The sequence below is a fragment of the Chiloscyllium plagiosum genome, unplaced genomic scaffold (assembly GCF_037043375.1).
Source record: "Chiloscyllium plagiosum isolate Xiang-an unplaced genomic scaffold, Cpla_swu_hap1 HiC_scaffold_13, whole genome shotgun sequence".
Classification (NCBI taxonomy): Eukaryota; Metazoa; Chordata; class Chondrichthyes; order Orectolobiformes; family Hemiscylliidae; genus Chiloscyllium; species Chiloscyllium plagiosum.
Window position 1 is genome coordinate 61,242,136 of NW_028270151.1, and position 15,508 is coordinate 61,257,643.

At 36.9% G+C, this 15,508-nt stretch overlaps 1 protein-coding gene across 9 annotated transcripts in view; it reads right to left on the minus strand.

Moving 5' to 3' along the window:
* Positions 1-15,508, minus strand: part of rsrc1 (arginine/serine-rich coiled-coil 1) — a 480,289-nt gene that overhangs the window by 65,617 nt on the left and 399,164 nt on the right. For 8 of the 9 annotated variants that reach the window (XM_087993658.1, XM_087993663.1, XM_087993660.1 and 5 more), the window contains one exon: positions 12,116-12,184. The exons of the other annotated variant lie outside the window; for it this stretch is intronic. In XM_087993658.1, the coding sequence (XP_087849784.1) occupies positions 12,116-12,184 (69 nt within the window). The remainder of the gene's footprint in view (positions 1-12,115; positions 12,185-15,508) is intronic. 9 annotated transcript variants of the gene reach the window in all.

Sequence of the window (15,508 nt, forward strand, 5' to 3'; positions counted from 1 at the left end):
TATTAGATAATAGCTGGACCCATTTACTCTCTCAGGCCATGTGGGTTTTACTCTCAAGCTCATTCAACCAAAGTTTCAGTACCATGTGCCACATGACTTGTTCATATAAAGAGAGCAAATTAAATTGTCTCCACAGATATCCTATCACGTTTGTACCCCGAATCATCTATTTAGCACGCGAGCAAGACACCACATTATCTGCCTGGAAAGGTCGACCCCTGGATATTAGATTCTGCCATAGTTCTCTTTTATACTAAACCAAGGGGAAACACTTAATCACCTTTGCCTTTTCAAAAAAAACTTAAAATTTGCCATGATGAAAAATCAATAAACCTGTAATTGCTTGGCTTATCATCATGTGGAAGGACAAATTGAGAAGTGAAGCTTGGCGTCTACACAGATTTCCCTGTTACACTGACAGTTTCAGGATCACTGGCTTGGAAAAGGGAAAGGTCTCCAAGTGATAATTAAATCTTCTCATGCTGATTTTCTGCCAAATTTATTTCCCAAGAGTGTATAACCCTGATTTGCTGGTTACAAACCAGGCATAACTAATCAATCCAACACAGATGCACTACCTCCCTTTGTAAACATCAAACAAAAGGGTATAAGCAGCTTTAAAAGTAAAAGGTAGAGTTTTTTAAAATAGTTTTATTTATAATCATTCCAAAAAGTGTGTGGAACATATTTTATTTGAATTTATTTTTTATTTGTAAAAGTATTCCAGAAGATTTTAGTGACAGAACTAAATTCCTTCAATGTTTTGATATACACACCAAATGTGTTTTGTTGGCACCTCAATAATCAAAATGCAAGTGCTATCAATAGTAATTCCTTTTAAGCATAACACTTATGAAGTTGCATTAAGCAGCAAGTTGATATTTCAAAAAGCTGTGCCACATGGTAGTGGGATTAAGTTCTGTGTACACAATTGAATTTGTAAACCAAAATGTTTTCTTAGTTGTGCTATTGAGCAGTGAGTAGAATTTTTAAAAAATAAGAGCATATTGAAACTCAAATTATCTTGACCAGTCCTCGTGCAACTCCTCACAGCACAGCAAATGATGCTACCAAGGAACAAATTTTTGCTTCCTTTTTCTCTTGTTCAAGAACTGAGACAGATTTAATGTTGGAAAACAATAAAACATATATTTCAACAGTTACTTGTTGAAATTCCTCAGGCAGTCAGACTGTTAGTTGCAATAAACACAATGAAGATTGCTGCAACATTCAAGCACAAGAATACAAGTAAAAATACCTGAAACACTTGCACTCTTGATTACTCACTGAATTGAATTCCATTGTAGAATGGAGGATAAACATAAATATGGTAGATAGTCACCAATGCTAAATTCAGTATTCCACCAGGATACTGAATTTGCATACTAATTATTCAATCTGAGATAACTCAAAATCATCCAGTATGCTTGAACTCTAAGCTGACTGAGATACAACCTCAATTGTAGATTGAAGTCCCAAAGGACTTCGAGCTTGGAGCATATTGGTCATTAACCAATGCTGGGCCATCATTCTCAAATGCAACATAATTAAAAACATGACTTCATTCTCAATAGCCATTCTTTACACTTCTGCACAACAGTTAGGCCTGCTAAAGATGAAATTATGTCCCCAACAAATATAAATCTGTGTACACGCAAGCAATATTGCCAATAATGGTTGCATTTACAGTGATTGAGCTTGTGCAGTTCCTTTTCAATTCAGTTTCTATGCTTTCTCTGCACAGCATCCAAGTCATAAAGAAGAGAAGGCACTGATTGTTGGTGCACAATCCACATGGTCCTGTTTCTAATAGCCTGCCAGCTTCAAAAATCATCAGTAGTGTAAACTGGTGATTATATAGGCTGACAGATACAAGGACAAAGTATAAAAGCAAATTTGACACCTTTTCAATAATAAACAGGGCATTAATCAGCATGAGGTTTCCACTCAAGAATAGATCTCTGAAATCTGTACTACAGCCATTAGTAGATAGACAGCACGATTGTTCAAAGTATCACTCTCAAGGTCGAATAACATTCTTTAGAATACAAGCTCTATTAGGGACTAATGGCTGCTAGTCAATTAATTGGAATGTGTAATATTCATGTATCTTGAGTTTATATATACAAAACTCAAGAAATACTCTGCAGTTTTCCATAATTGCAATGCAATAATGATCAAATTTTCCCAAGTCACAGAAAGCTATGAAGCACACTGAAAGTTGAAGGGCTAAACAGTAATTAAAATTATAGTTGGATTTCTACATTACCTTATCACATTAAAACTTCTCAATTGCTTCACACAATAAATTTTTCAAATGCAGTTACTTATTGCATTGCAACACAAATGCTCGACATGAGCAAGAAACTTGTGTAAATAATTAAGAACATCACACAGGTTTTTAAAAGTCATGCCTTTCTGTATTTAATTTAATATTTTACTCAGTAGATTTTGGCACAATAGTCACAAACAAAGTTATTCTTTAGACTGCAATTTGCTCTTCTGTTGACTAAATATTTGAAGTCAACAAGTAAAAATTAAAAACATTCCCCAGGATCAGAAAAAGAATATTGTTCACTGGGCTTTTTAAACAGCTGTCACACAAGATTAATTATTATTTAAAATTACATGGTGTAAAAGAAATACTGTGTAATGCAAAACCATGTGATTTTTTTCCCTATTGGAACACCTCAGTTACTGTTATGGACCATACAGGACTCATTATGACAAAAGTTTATGTTGTATTATCATGTATAATCCATTTGGAATTTCACAATTTTGTACTTCTGAAAATCTATTGCATGTAGAATCATTGGACCCCAGTTCAAAATATTACAAAAAACTGGTAATTCGATCAAATTAAAGTTGAGCAACCGATTACGTAATGACTAAAAATAAAGCAATCCAATTAGAGACTCATATTCCCATTCATTTCAATCAAAGAACACAATATTTACCAGTAGTTTCTAAATACTGCATGTCCTTCACCTGGCAGAGAAGACTGTGGTAATTAAAAGATTTAAAGTAGCACAAACCCCTTGCCTCTAATCTAGTGCCTAGGTCAGTCGCTTGTAGATTCTAATTTGTCCTCTATTTGTATTCATGACATGATGGTTCTGAATATTTAACAGCAAACTAGCAGGAGTGTATTTTGTAGGGCTTGGAGGTCAGATAATTTGATTTTCAAGCAGATTACAGTTGATGCTATTGTACATTCATTCACTTATTTGTTGAGAAGATATGCAGGAAAAAGTTAAACTTGAACTACTGCATTATCAAATACAGAGTTCAAAACCAAAAAAAAGTTGAAAAGGATAAATATTAAAAAATCAACACTCTAACCAATTATATTTTCAAGAAAGATGTCACTAAATCTGTTATTTTTGTTTAAGCAGCATTAATTGCTGCTCCAGATGCAGATCCAAGGCATTTGCAGCCAGTTAGAATTTTAAAAAGTCTATTTGTAATCCACTTTTATACCTAAAGCATTTTTGTCAAAATTGATCATAATCTGTAGGAATATCAAGTGCAAAGCAAATAAAAAAAATACTAAAAGCAGTTCAGTCATTCTTTAAAAATGAATTTTGGAAAAGCAGTCTTTTTCAGTCATCAGACAGTGACTCATATTATGTACATACATTAACACAATCATTGTTCTATTACCAGGAGTGTGTTGCATTGCATTGAGTGATTCTCCAAAATAGAGTTGCAGTCCAAAAGGAAAGATGGTGTGGTATGTGCTCCAAAGAACCCTTTTTTTTAAAAAGCTTTGAATTTCCTGACATACTGGAGCCAAATCAGAAGATGATTTACTTCACGTGGCAGCTCATTAGTTTTCCAGAGTTCAAAAACATGCGTCATTTAATCACAGCAGTCTGACAGCCAACTACCTACTCTTTTCCAATCAAATGAACAATTTATTCTATTTTCCTTTGTTTGCACCAGTCCATTTGTCCAGCCCTCTTCCCTCACTCTTGCTATGTTCCTTCTTAGAAACTCTTTATTTATAGCATTTACAGTGAAGGGCTAAATTTGGGATGCTGATATTTTATCTTCTTTACTGATGCTGTCTGACTTGCTGAGGGCAATTCTTCACATTAGATCTTGTTTATTTACAATTCATCTCCTTGAAATTTATTCTTGTTTGATTTGGTTTCTTTAACATTCTGATTCTGTTACTTCTACTTAAGACACCTTTCCTTCTGTAGCAAGTTGTTGAGTATATTATGTAGCACCTTGTAACGCCAGCAATGGAGCAACAATCTGCAAGGACATTCCAGCACAGAATGAATGACTGATCACCTGAATCCAAAAAAAGGACTCCTTTCAAAGAGCCAGCAATAGAAATTAGAGAAAATTCCCATGGCTTGATTCATCATTTAAGTTATTTCAGGCAAGGTTGTAATAACAAGGAGTTTCAAAGGTTTCCACTGAAGTCAAGAATTACAGAAACTTATCTTGGATAAGCATAAAAGTAAACAGCATCACTTTAATTGTTTTGGATATGAGATTATAATACATTTTGGTGATCTTGTAATAACAAGCTTTAGCAGTTAGAATGGATACTTGAATAGGGAAATAAGACAAATTTTCCCAAATGTTTTAAAATTTATACCATTTGTTTTAAGAACAGAAGACCTGAAATATGGCATATTTAAATTATACTATGACAATCATGAGACAAGTGATGTGTGTCTTTTGACAAATGAATGGTCATAGCAAAAACTGTGCTTTCTCCTATTTGCTCATAATACCTCAATCAAATTACAAAATATATGTCATTCTAACAGAAGTTGAGACAAAAGAATATTACAGGTTTGTTCCAAGTGCAGTGTAAATCATAATTGTGTTCTATGCAGTATGAAACATTACAGTTCAAAAACTGCACAAGATCTATATTGAGATTATTTACAGTGTGGAAACAGGCCCTTTGGCCCAACAGGTCCACACCGACCCACTGAAGCGCAACCCACCAAGACCCATTCCCCTACATTTACCCCTTCACCTAACGCCAAGGGCAATTTAGCATGGCCAGTTCACCTAACCTGCACATTTTTTTTTGGACTGTGGGAGGAAACCGGAGCACCTGGAGGAAACCGACGCAGACACGGGGAGAATGTGCAAACTCCACACAGTCAGTTGCCTGAGGCGGGAATTGAACCCAGGTCTCTGGCGCTGTGAGGCAGCAGTGCTAACCACTGTGCCGCCCACAAGGTGAGAGTGATGTCCTTGATATCAAGACAGTATTTGATATCAAAGAGCTTTTGTAAAATTGGACTCAAACAGAGAAAAATTGGAGTCATGAGTAGCACACAGGTGGTGCTACTCATGACTAGCACACAGGTGGTAGTAGTTGGTGGGGACCAATTATCTTAGTTCCAAGACATCAGGTTACATAGGCCAGTATCCTAGGCTGAACCAGCTTCAGCTACTTTATCAAAAGCCAAATACAGCAGATGTTATAAATGCAAAACAAACACAGATGCTGGAGAAATTCAGCATTTCTCGTGACATCAGTGGCGAGACTATCAGTTTGTAGAAAGATACTAGCCTTAAACATTTCTTCCATTCTCGCTCCAGAGATGCTGCCAGACCTGCTGAGTTTCTTGAGCATTCTCTGTGTTTGGTTCACTACTTTATCAACGTTCTTCCCTCCACCCTAAGGTTGGGGATGTAGGGATGTTGCACATTGCACAGTGTTTATCATCAGGTACAGAAGCAGCCCATCTCCAAATTCATGGAGATCTGGACAACATTCAGGGTCGGATTTATAAGTAGCAAGTAACAGCCACACCACACAAATCTCAGGCAATCTAATCATCTCCCCTTCACATTTAACAGCATTACCATTGTTGCATAACCCACCATTAACACCTTGGAGGTCACCATCATTCAGAAACCTAACTGGGCCAGGTATATAAATACTGTGGCCACATGAGCAGATTAGAGGTTGGGAATTCTGTGGCAAAGAATTCACAGTATGTTTTATTAAAGCCTGTTCACAAGTCAGGAGTGTGGTGGAATACTCTCCACTTGCTTTGATGAGTGCGACTCCAAAAACAGATAGGAAAATTGACATAATCTAGCACACAACTTGATCCATACCTCACTTGCTGTGAGAAGCTTTCACTTTCTCCATCACTGGTGCATAGTGGCAGCATTGTGCACCATATGCAAGGTATAATTCAGCAACTCATCAAAGTTCTTTTGTCAGTAGCTTTCAAATACACAATCTCTAGCTCAGAGAAAGACTAAGACTGCAGGTGCTGCGAACAATACTAGCTTCTAGTTCCCCTCCAAGCCATGTAACATCCTGTCTTGAACTTTATTGCCACTCCTTCACTGCTATTGGATTAAAAGTATGGAATTTCCTTCCTAACTCCAATGTAGATATACCTACATCATGTGGACTGCAGTGATTCAAGAAGACGGTTTACAACTACTTTCTCTGGGGAAAGTAGTTATGAACTGCAAATGTTGACCTTGCCAACAAAGTTTTCAATTTGACATGAATTGTCTTTATGTTAAGTCAAGACTCAATTTCTTTTCCCCCTGTATTTCTAACTGTGGACTATAATGAGGAAAGAACTGCTTTAAAACTAAGGAGTGTTGCACATTTTGAAAGGAAGTAACTTCACACTAATGGTAAGCACCACTTACACAGTTGCTTGTTTCAGCAGTAATTAATGAAGGAGCAGTGTTCCAAAAGCTTGTACTTCCAAATAAACCTGTTGGATAATAATTTGGTGTTGTGTGATTTTTAATTAAACTGTTGTTGCAGATGAAATGGAGCAAAGGGGTTATCTATAGATGGAGCTTTGATTGGTGCAAGTAGCTGACTGAGAGGTCGATGGATTAGTGACCAGTAATCAATGACAAAGTTCTTCTGCTTGCCAACAGCTATATGATTGGATCTCAAGTAGCTTGGGCTGTGAACAAGATGCAGAGAAGACTTTTGTTCTCATCCAGCTCAGCAGCACTCTGCAGTAAAAGCCATATTAAGCTTAAAGAAAACTAGTTTATCTCTCCTTCAGTTACTGTAAGCTGTGACTTTTAAGGGATAAGTCAATTTTATAAGTGTGAACCAGCCACTTCTTGCCTGTTGCTAACCAATATTAACATCTGAAGAAGGGTGAACAAGAAGCAGCATTTTGATCAGAAATGGAATCATTAAATCATTTCAGGAATGTCTCTGAACAGAAACAACTGAACTGCCTTCCCACTCTTACCCTCTGTCCAGAAGACCCCTCGTTTTTCTTTCTCTGTCTGAGTGAGTGTATTAGGTGCAGTCTACATTGCAATTAGATTTTTGATAATTAGAGTTATATGCCATAATTAATAGCAGTTCATAATTAATTACCTGTAGCTTGAGTCTAATTACTTGTAATACATGGTCATCTTTGTTAAGTATGGAAACCTGGTCCATACTTTTGGTCAAGCTAAGTATAAAAGATACGTAAATTGGAGAATGCTGTGTACTTTTAAAAACCTTTACCCTTTGTGATGACTCTGGGAATAGTGGGACTTGATTTTGACTGCTACCTCACAGAGGAGTGACAGAAATATTCAATGGGTTTCCTGCATCCAATAAAAGGGCAGAACCTCTCAGCTCATTTTTTTGAATTTATAGAAATCGAGTCAAAGGAACTTCTTCACAACATGCCAATGATCTGGTTGTCTGTTTTGCCTGTAATAAAGCCTTAAAGCATACCATTTTCTTTGGAAAGTTTGCAAGAACTTACAAAAGGTAATATGAGAAATATACAATGAGAATGGTCAGGATTCTCTTCCTCTTTGTTAATGTCCTGCATAGCCTAACTGAAGTATTTTATGAAGCACTCAAAAAGTAAATCAAAAGACAAACTTGCATTCAAGCAGTGCCTTTCAGGATCTCAGGATGTTCCATAGTCCTTTATAGCCAATAAAGTACTTCTTATAGTCATCATTGCTGTAATGTAAGGAATCAATGAAACCATTTTGGACACAATATCCAATAATCAATGATGAGAAAATTACTAGATACTGTTCTTTTTAGTAATGTTGGTTGAAGTTAAATATTGGTTGTGACACCAGTACAATTCCCTTGAACTTCTTTCAGTCGTGATGGGGGATCTTTTATGTCCAGAGACATTTCATACCTCACCTGAAATATGGCTAGGATTATCTTTGTTCTAAACCACAGATATCCAAAGGAGACAATCCTCTGGTTTAAACAACCCAGGCCACTTAAATTTATTGATGAGGAGAAAATTTGAGGAGGAAATAGATATGGACTGTCCAAATATATTATGTACTTTGAGAAGTTATATGATTTAAAGACATCTGTTTTCAAACAGATGTCAGTCATCTTATTGAAAGTGAAAAGTTCTGATTTTGAGAAGTTGGCTGAAGGTCTTTGCATTAAGATTGATTTTGACAAGCTGTATGACATATATTGCATCTAGTTTTAAGTTTGCTTGCTGAACTGGAAGGTTTGTTCTCAAAAATTTCATCACCATGCTAGGTAATATCATCAATGAGCCTCCATTGTAAGCGCTGGTATTCTGTCCCGCTTTCTAATTATGTGTCTTGATCTGATGTGGTGGGTGATATAATTTCCGGTTCTTTTTCTCAGAGGTCGGTAAATGGGGTCCAATGATGTGTTTATTGATGGGAGTTCTGGTTTGAATGCCAGGCCTCTTGGAATTCCTGTGTGTCTCTCTGTTTAGCCTGTCCTAGGATGAATGTGTTGGCCCAAAGTGGTGTTCTTCTTTGTCTGTGTGTAAGGATACTAGTGATAGCTGACCATGTCTTTTGGTGTCCAGTTAGTGCTTGTGTATCCTGGTGGCTAGTTTCCTGCCTGTCTATTCGATGTAGTGTCTGTTACAGTCCTTTGAGGGTATTTTGTATATGACATTCGATGTTACCTAGCATGGTGACGAAACATCTGAGAACAAACCTTCCAGCTCAGCAGCAAACATACAACCTGAATCTCAACCTGAGCTACAAATCTTCTCAAAAGTCACATATATTGCATTTCATAGCAACTAAGAAAGAAAATTTCAAAGATGCAAAAAAAAGGTAGAAGTTTTCAAATGAATACAACAAAATAAAAGCAGTCACAGTTTTAAACTTGCATCTTTTATACATCCAATTCTAGCTTTAAATGTATACTGTGAAATGTTTTCAGTTTAGTGGCTCATCTTTAAAACAAAAGGAAGGACTCCATTAAGTTAAAATCCTGTGAAATCGGGGTTATGGGTGCTGCTGAATTACAGAGTAATGTCTAAAAACCAAAAATTCTCCAGAGTTTGTCCAAGTGTTGCAAAATGAATTTCAGTATCAATCTAAAAAGAAAGAAACTGCTGCAAACAAAAAATCCCTGAAGTACATGGGATCTAATTTTTAGATGGGAACTGCAATAACATTTGCAAACTGCAGCAAATAGAAATTGCATGTTCTAGGTTCACGTGATCCAATATCTAGGGTGTGACCAAACAGTAGGTGACCTCAATCAGTATAGCTGCAAATTGGCTGCATGTATTCTCAGCCAACATTTTCCCTGATCCCTAAGTTATATTCCATGGAATGCCTTGTATGTAGGGTTTGAAACACCTCTTTAAAAAATATATGTATTTCTACAGACAGTATTTCTCTGAGGATTCACTCTGCTTTACAACCTGGAACCCATGAATGGGGTCTCCTTTCGCTCGATGATTCAATGAATGCTACAATGCTTCACCTCACTGGGTATACCAACCTCTACTGATGTGATGGATCCTGAAATACCACTAATTTCTGTCTCTCTCTTTCTGGTTGTAACCTTTTTTCCAAGGTGAGACTGATAAAAGCCAATATATTGATATAATATCTATTTTAGAATGATGTTTTCTATATTTATTTTAATATACATTATTCCCTTGACAAAATATCATTGTTTTTCTTGCCAAAGGTAAAAAAAACTGCTGCTCTGTCCTTCACTGCTGTTTTGAATGCAGCCTCCAGGTACGTGAAAGCCGCTGTGATTGACTTGCCTTCCTTTACACCTTCCTGTGGGATTCATTGTGTGGACAACTGTGGTCTTAATCTATTCTACTAGCTCTTTGACATGCTAATTTTGTTTTAAAGAAAAAAATTCAGCCTACTCAGTATAAGAAGCAGATTCTCTCCTTCAATACATTCAAAAAATCCAGATTTTGCTAATTGCCAATCATTGTTTAATTGTTGATGTGTTGTTGGAGGTGGTGAATACCCATTAGTCAGGGGCTGAGCTTCAAGGTTGAACAGGATTTTATTCACTGAGGATAGCTGCTAAACAGATAAATCTTAGTATTTAAAAAAATCATATATACCATAAACTAAGTTTTAACGCAGGGTTAGCAATTCTAGCTAGTTGAGTGCCAAACTAAAAATACAAAATTTTAAGGACCATCAGATCATCATTACTCCCTAAGACATAGTCACAGAGATTTCTATTAAAGCGATCTTGAGACTGCCATTACAAAGGTAAGTTTCAATATTGTTACTCACAATATTGTGGAGCAGAAGGTGTATTTCTCCCAGCACCGAATTAAATTTCAGGACTGTCGTTAGTGATCTGTCTCCATCCCTCCGATTCCTTTTTTCCCCTTCCCAAACTCTCATATTGACTTTGGCTGGTGCTGGAGATGACCAATCATGTTTCCCTTGGGACTGTTGTCGTAGGTGTTTTTCTTGTCCGAGATGGATTGGACAATAAAACTGGCCAAAAGAGTCAGGGATAACTCATTTGCTGTTTTTTGAGGGAATGTTAATAGATCTTTTACATCCATCAAAAAGGGCAATTATGGCCTTGATTTAATCTGCACATCTGCAAGATGGTACCTCCAATAGTGCAGCTTTGCAATGGAAGATCAAGCTTGATGTTCATGCTATATCCTGCATTTTGAAATGAGATATTCTTTGCTCACATATTCATATTCATATTTCAACAGCTCTGTATTTGCTTGTTTACATGTGAAATACGCTAAAATTTTCGCAGCTTTTCTTTTGATGTAAGAACTAATTTGAAAAGCTTTTACAGTGACAGAAGTCTCTTCTTTTTAAATTGTTCACTTCATTGTCAGGTCATTTCCTTAATGTTTAATTAAAAAGGTATCTTGAGCCAAGGCTGGACACAAAATTAAAACGAAATTTTGTTAGCCTCAAGGCCCTACTTGCAAGAGGTAGTTAAGGCAATACGAAAGGGATTAATATGCCACACTTTGTGTCAATGGTTATGAATGTTTCAAATTTTCAGTTCCAGAGGATTGTAAATGTGCCATCGTTGAGGTTTTTTCATAGATTTTTCTGATAGACTTTTTAGTTTGTCACAGAACCAAGGAATATGAGGTCTGGGTGGGAAAGGGAAGTTGAAGCCAAAAATCAATTGCGATCATGTTGAGTGCAGAGCAGGTTCAGTGGGACATATTGCCTTCTCCTGCTCCAATATTCTTATCGAAAAGTTAAATGAAGAACAAAGTCTATACTTTGTTCAAAGGAATGGATCAAGCAATATTCTCCAGTATTAACAAATAATACTTTCTTGTTAAGTGATCAGGAAATTCCATTTATTCTATTATTTTTCTTTCAAAGAAAAGCCTTTACACCTGCAGTTGGTGATGTTATTTGGTTATTTCAGAAAAATAGTTCTCTTGATAATGAATAATTTACAACAGGAAGACACGTCATTATTCTGGTCAGTGGAGAAGTGATTTAAAAAGAGACTTTGTGAGAAAATAAGTAAAAGGCAGACATACTTCAAATGCATTCTCACTTATAAGGGTTTGATTTTGAACCCAAGAAAATGCATTACTCAGTCAAGCAGGACACCATTAGCATTGCACTTAGCACTAACATATTCTGCCTTTTGAAATTTAAAAATAAATTATGCTCTTTCACTTATACAATTAGACGACTAAACAATAAAATCTAGTAGTATTCAACATAAACCATGAATCTTTAAATTAGCAACTTCCTGACTTATAGAGTAAATGAGCAGTATCCTATTTTCCAACATTGATTTAAAAGCTGATGGTGACTTTGGAAAACCAGAAAACAACATTCCATAGTGTTCACTGCACAATGTTAAGTTTTTGCAAAAATTTATTTTTGTTACCTTGTTCTCTCTTCTTTTTGGCATCCTCCTCTTTTCTTTCCTTAGCCTTTAATACTTCATCTGCTTTTGCTAAAAATGTAAAAATATTAATTTTAAGACTCTCTCAATACTGTTTCATCAATGGTCAAACATTTCCAAAATAAGGCTATAAAATAACCATTTTACTTTTCGGTCAATGAATTACATTTTGATCATTGCTATATTTTCTCCACTGTTCCAAGTGCAGAACACATTTACAGGTTGAAAGAATAACACAAATTTAAATTACAATTTTAGCTTAGTTTTCAACAAATAATAATAACCAACACTTTTATCTCATTAATAATGTAGCTGTAAGAAGAGACCATTCACAATTTAAATCTCTATTGTAAATGAAGCAAATTTGTTCACTTGAATGTCAAATTACCTATGTTGCTACAAACTATTACCAATACAAGAATCTGGCTGAGATAAAAAATAAAAATTCTCTCTGGTCTCTTGTAATCCCTGAAGAATGCGTTGAAATTTGTAATACCTGCCCAGGTTCAATGGTAAATTGTGTGTAAATATTGGGGAGTTTGAATTCTCATTTTGAATCAAAGTCTGATACTTTTCATTGAATGCCTGAGGTGATTTCTACATTGTTAAATAATTATTCTACCAACATTTATCTTATTTCCTTCTCTGTTGCTGTTCTACTTCATCAGCAAAGCATGCAACATGATAAACAAGCTATCATTTTAAACGATTAGTAGAAAGCTTCTCCCAGTCATCAATGTCAATGTTGCTGCCCTTCAAGGAGAGCATGAAACAGGGGAAGCAAATCCAGTTTTCTGGATTCCACTACCTCATGGAAGCTCCTGCCACACGTGCAAAATATCAGCAGTCAAGAATCAGACTATTCAGTCATACGAAGGCTCATGGCAGAAGCTCACAACAATGTGGAAGTGTCATCCTTGAAACGAAGATTGGTGGAGTTGTGGATAGTGAGTAGGGCTGTTGTCGGCTGCAAAGGGACTTAGATATGATGCAGAGCTGGGCTGAGGAGTGGCAGATGGAGTTCAACCCTGTCAAGTGTGAGGTTGTCCATTTTGGAAGGACAAATAAGAATGCGGAATACAGGGTTAACAGTAGGGTTCTTAGTAAGGTGGAGGAGCAGAGGGATCTTGGGGTCTATGTTCATAGCTCTTTGAAAGTTGCCACTCAGGTGGATAGAGCTTGTAAGAAGGCCTATGGTATATTAGCGTTCATTAGCAGAGGGTCTGAATTCAAGAGTCATGAGGTGATGTTGCAGCTGTACAGGACCTTGGTAAGGCCACATTTGGAGTACTGTGTGCAGTTCTGGTCGCCTCACTTTAGGAAAGATGTGGAAGCTTTGGAGAGGGTGCAGAGGAGATTTACCAGGATGTTGTCTGGAATGGAGAATAGGTCGTATGAGGATAGGTTGAGAGTGCTGGGCCTTTTCTCATTGGAACAGCAAAGGATGTGGGGTGACTTGATAGAGGTTTATAAGATGATCAGGGGAATAGATAGAGTCGACAATCAGAGACTTTTTCCCCGGGTACAACAGAGTGTTACAAGGGGACATAAATTTAAGGTGAAGGGTGGAAGGTATAGGGGGGATGTCAGGGGTAGGTTCTTTACCCAGAGAATGGTGGGGGCATGGAATGCGCTGCCTGTGGGAGTGGCAGAGTCAGCATCATTGGTGACCTTTAAGCAGCAATTGGATAGGTACATGGATAGGTGCTTAAGCTAGGACAAATGTTCAGCACATCATCGTGGGCCAAAGGGTCTGTTCTGTGCTGTATTGTTCTATGTTCTATGAGACACAACTGATGATGACTTCCTATTTATTGTGATGATGTGCAGGTGCCGATGTTGGACTGGGATGGACAAAGTTAAAAATCACACAACACCAGGTTATAGTCTAACAGATTTACTTGGAAGTACTAGCAGCACTCCAAAAGCTGGTACTTCCAAATAAACCTGTTGAACTATAACCTGGTGTTGTGTATTTATTGTGAAGGCTCAAGGCACTTCACAGAAACATTAAAAACAAAGGTGACACCGAGTGACAGGAGGGGACATTATGCTAGGAGGTGATCAAAAGCTTGGTCAAAGTGGTAGCTTTTAACGAGTGGAAATCATATAATAAGTGGAAACAAGTAATAAGCAGGAAAGCAAGGTAGAGAGATGAAGAGGTATCAGGAAACTATTCCATGAATAAGGGGTGTTTCTTCTGGAAATAAGGACAAGAATTTGAAAGTCATGACTTCGCTGAACTGTAATGTGCTGACATTTTAAGTTTAGTTAATCTCAGATTCACAGAGCAGAATGTGGGAGAGCAGACAGCAGTCCTGTGAATAGTTGAGTCCAAAGGTAATAAAAGCATCAACGAATTTGCTTATTTCTCTTGTTTTGAGCTTGGAGGCTATTTTAGGTATTTTTATTTCAACTTATTACAGTCAACTTAAATTCAGTACACAAAGGGTGGACATCATTGAGCATGTAGCTTACCTGGGGAAGCTAGTTATCAGAGTCTAATACTGCACAAGTTATTCATTTTTATGTTGGCAACTAGCAGTCAGCTCCAGACAAAGGGCCTGCTAGAATTTGTTTCCCATATATTGAGAGATAATTATGTACATTAACACAATCGAGTGACTTCACATATATAACATTAAAAATGTCTTAGTTATTAAAACAGGCAGTCGGGCCACATCCGAGACGTGGCTGCAAACTTGATTGGAAATTCAACTATCCAAACTCCAAGTTGGTGAGCAAGGTTACAGGTTAAGTCTTTGGTGTCAAATCAAAATAAAATTAACGAGTCCTCAGAAATTGAAATTGAAATTGAAAATAGTCAGAGAGTTGGAAAAATCCTTTTATTTTGTTGGAATCAACAAATTCAGTAATTATTCATATTCAGTAGCTATTCATACTGAAGAACACCACAGGTTAATTTTCCATGTCTTTTATTTTACAGACAACCTGGTCATTTATTTAATACTTGTTTGTTTCAGCTGGTATTTGTGATCGGTTGTCAATTGGGATAGTCTGTAAATCAAATTGACTGCTTTGGAGACCAACTATCCCTGTTGATATGTACATGGCCAATGAATCCAGGGGGCTGGACATTGACAATCAGCATGTCTACACCAGCACTCCCCCTCTCGTAGGACCTGGATTCCCTGAACATTGAGGATAAGGAACTTTGTGGACCCTCCTCTGACTACTAGTTTAATTGTCCACAATCACTGATGGCTGAATGTGGCAGGATTGCAATACTAATATAATATCCATGTCCTGCATTCATGGTTTGTTGTGCAAGTGGCCCTGTGTTGTCACTTCACAGAGTTGACACCCCATTTTTACGCTTGCCTCGTGCTGTTCCTGTTTCTTTCTACACACTTA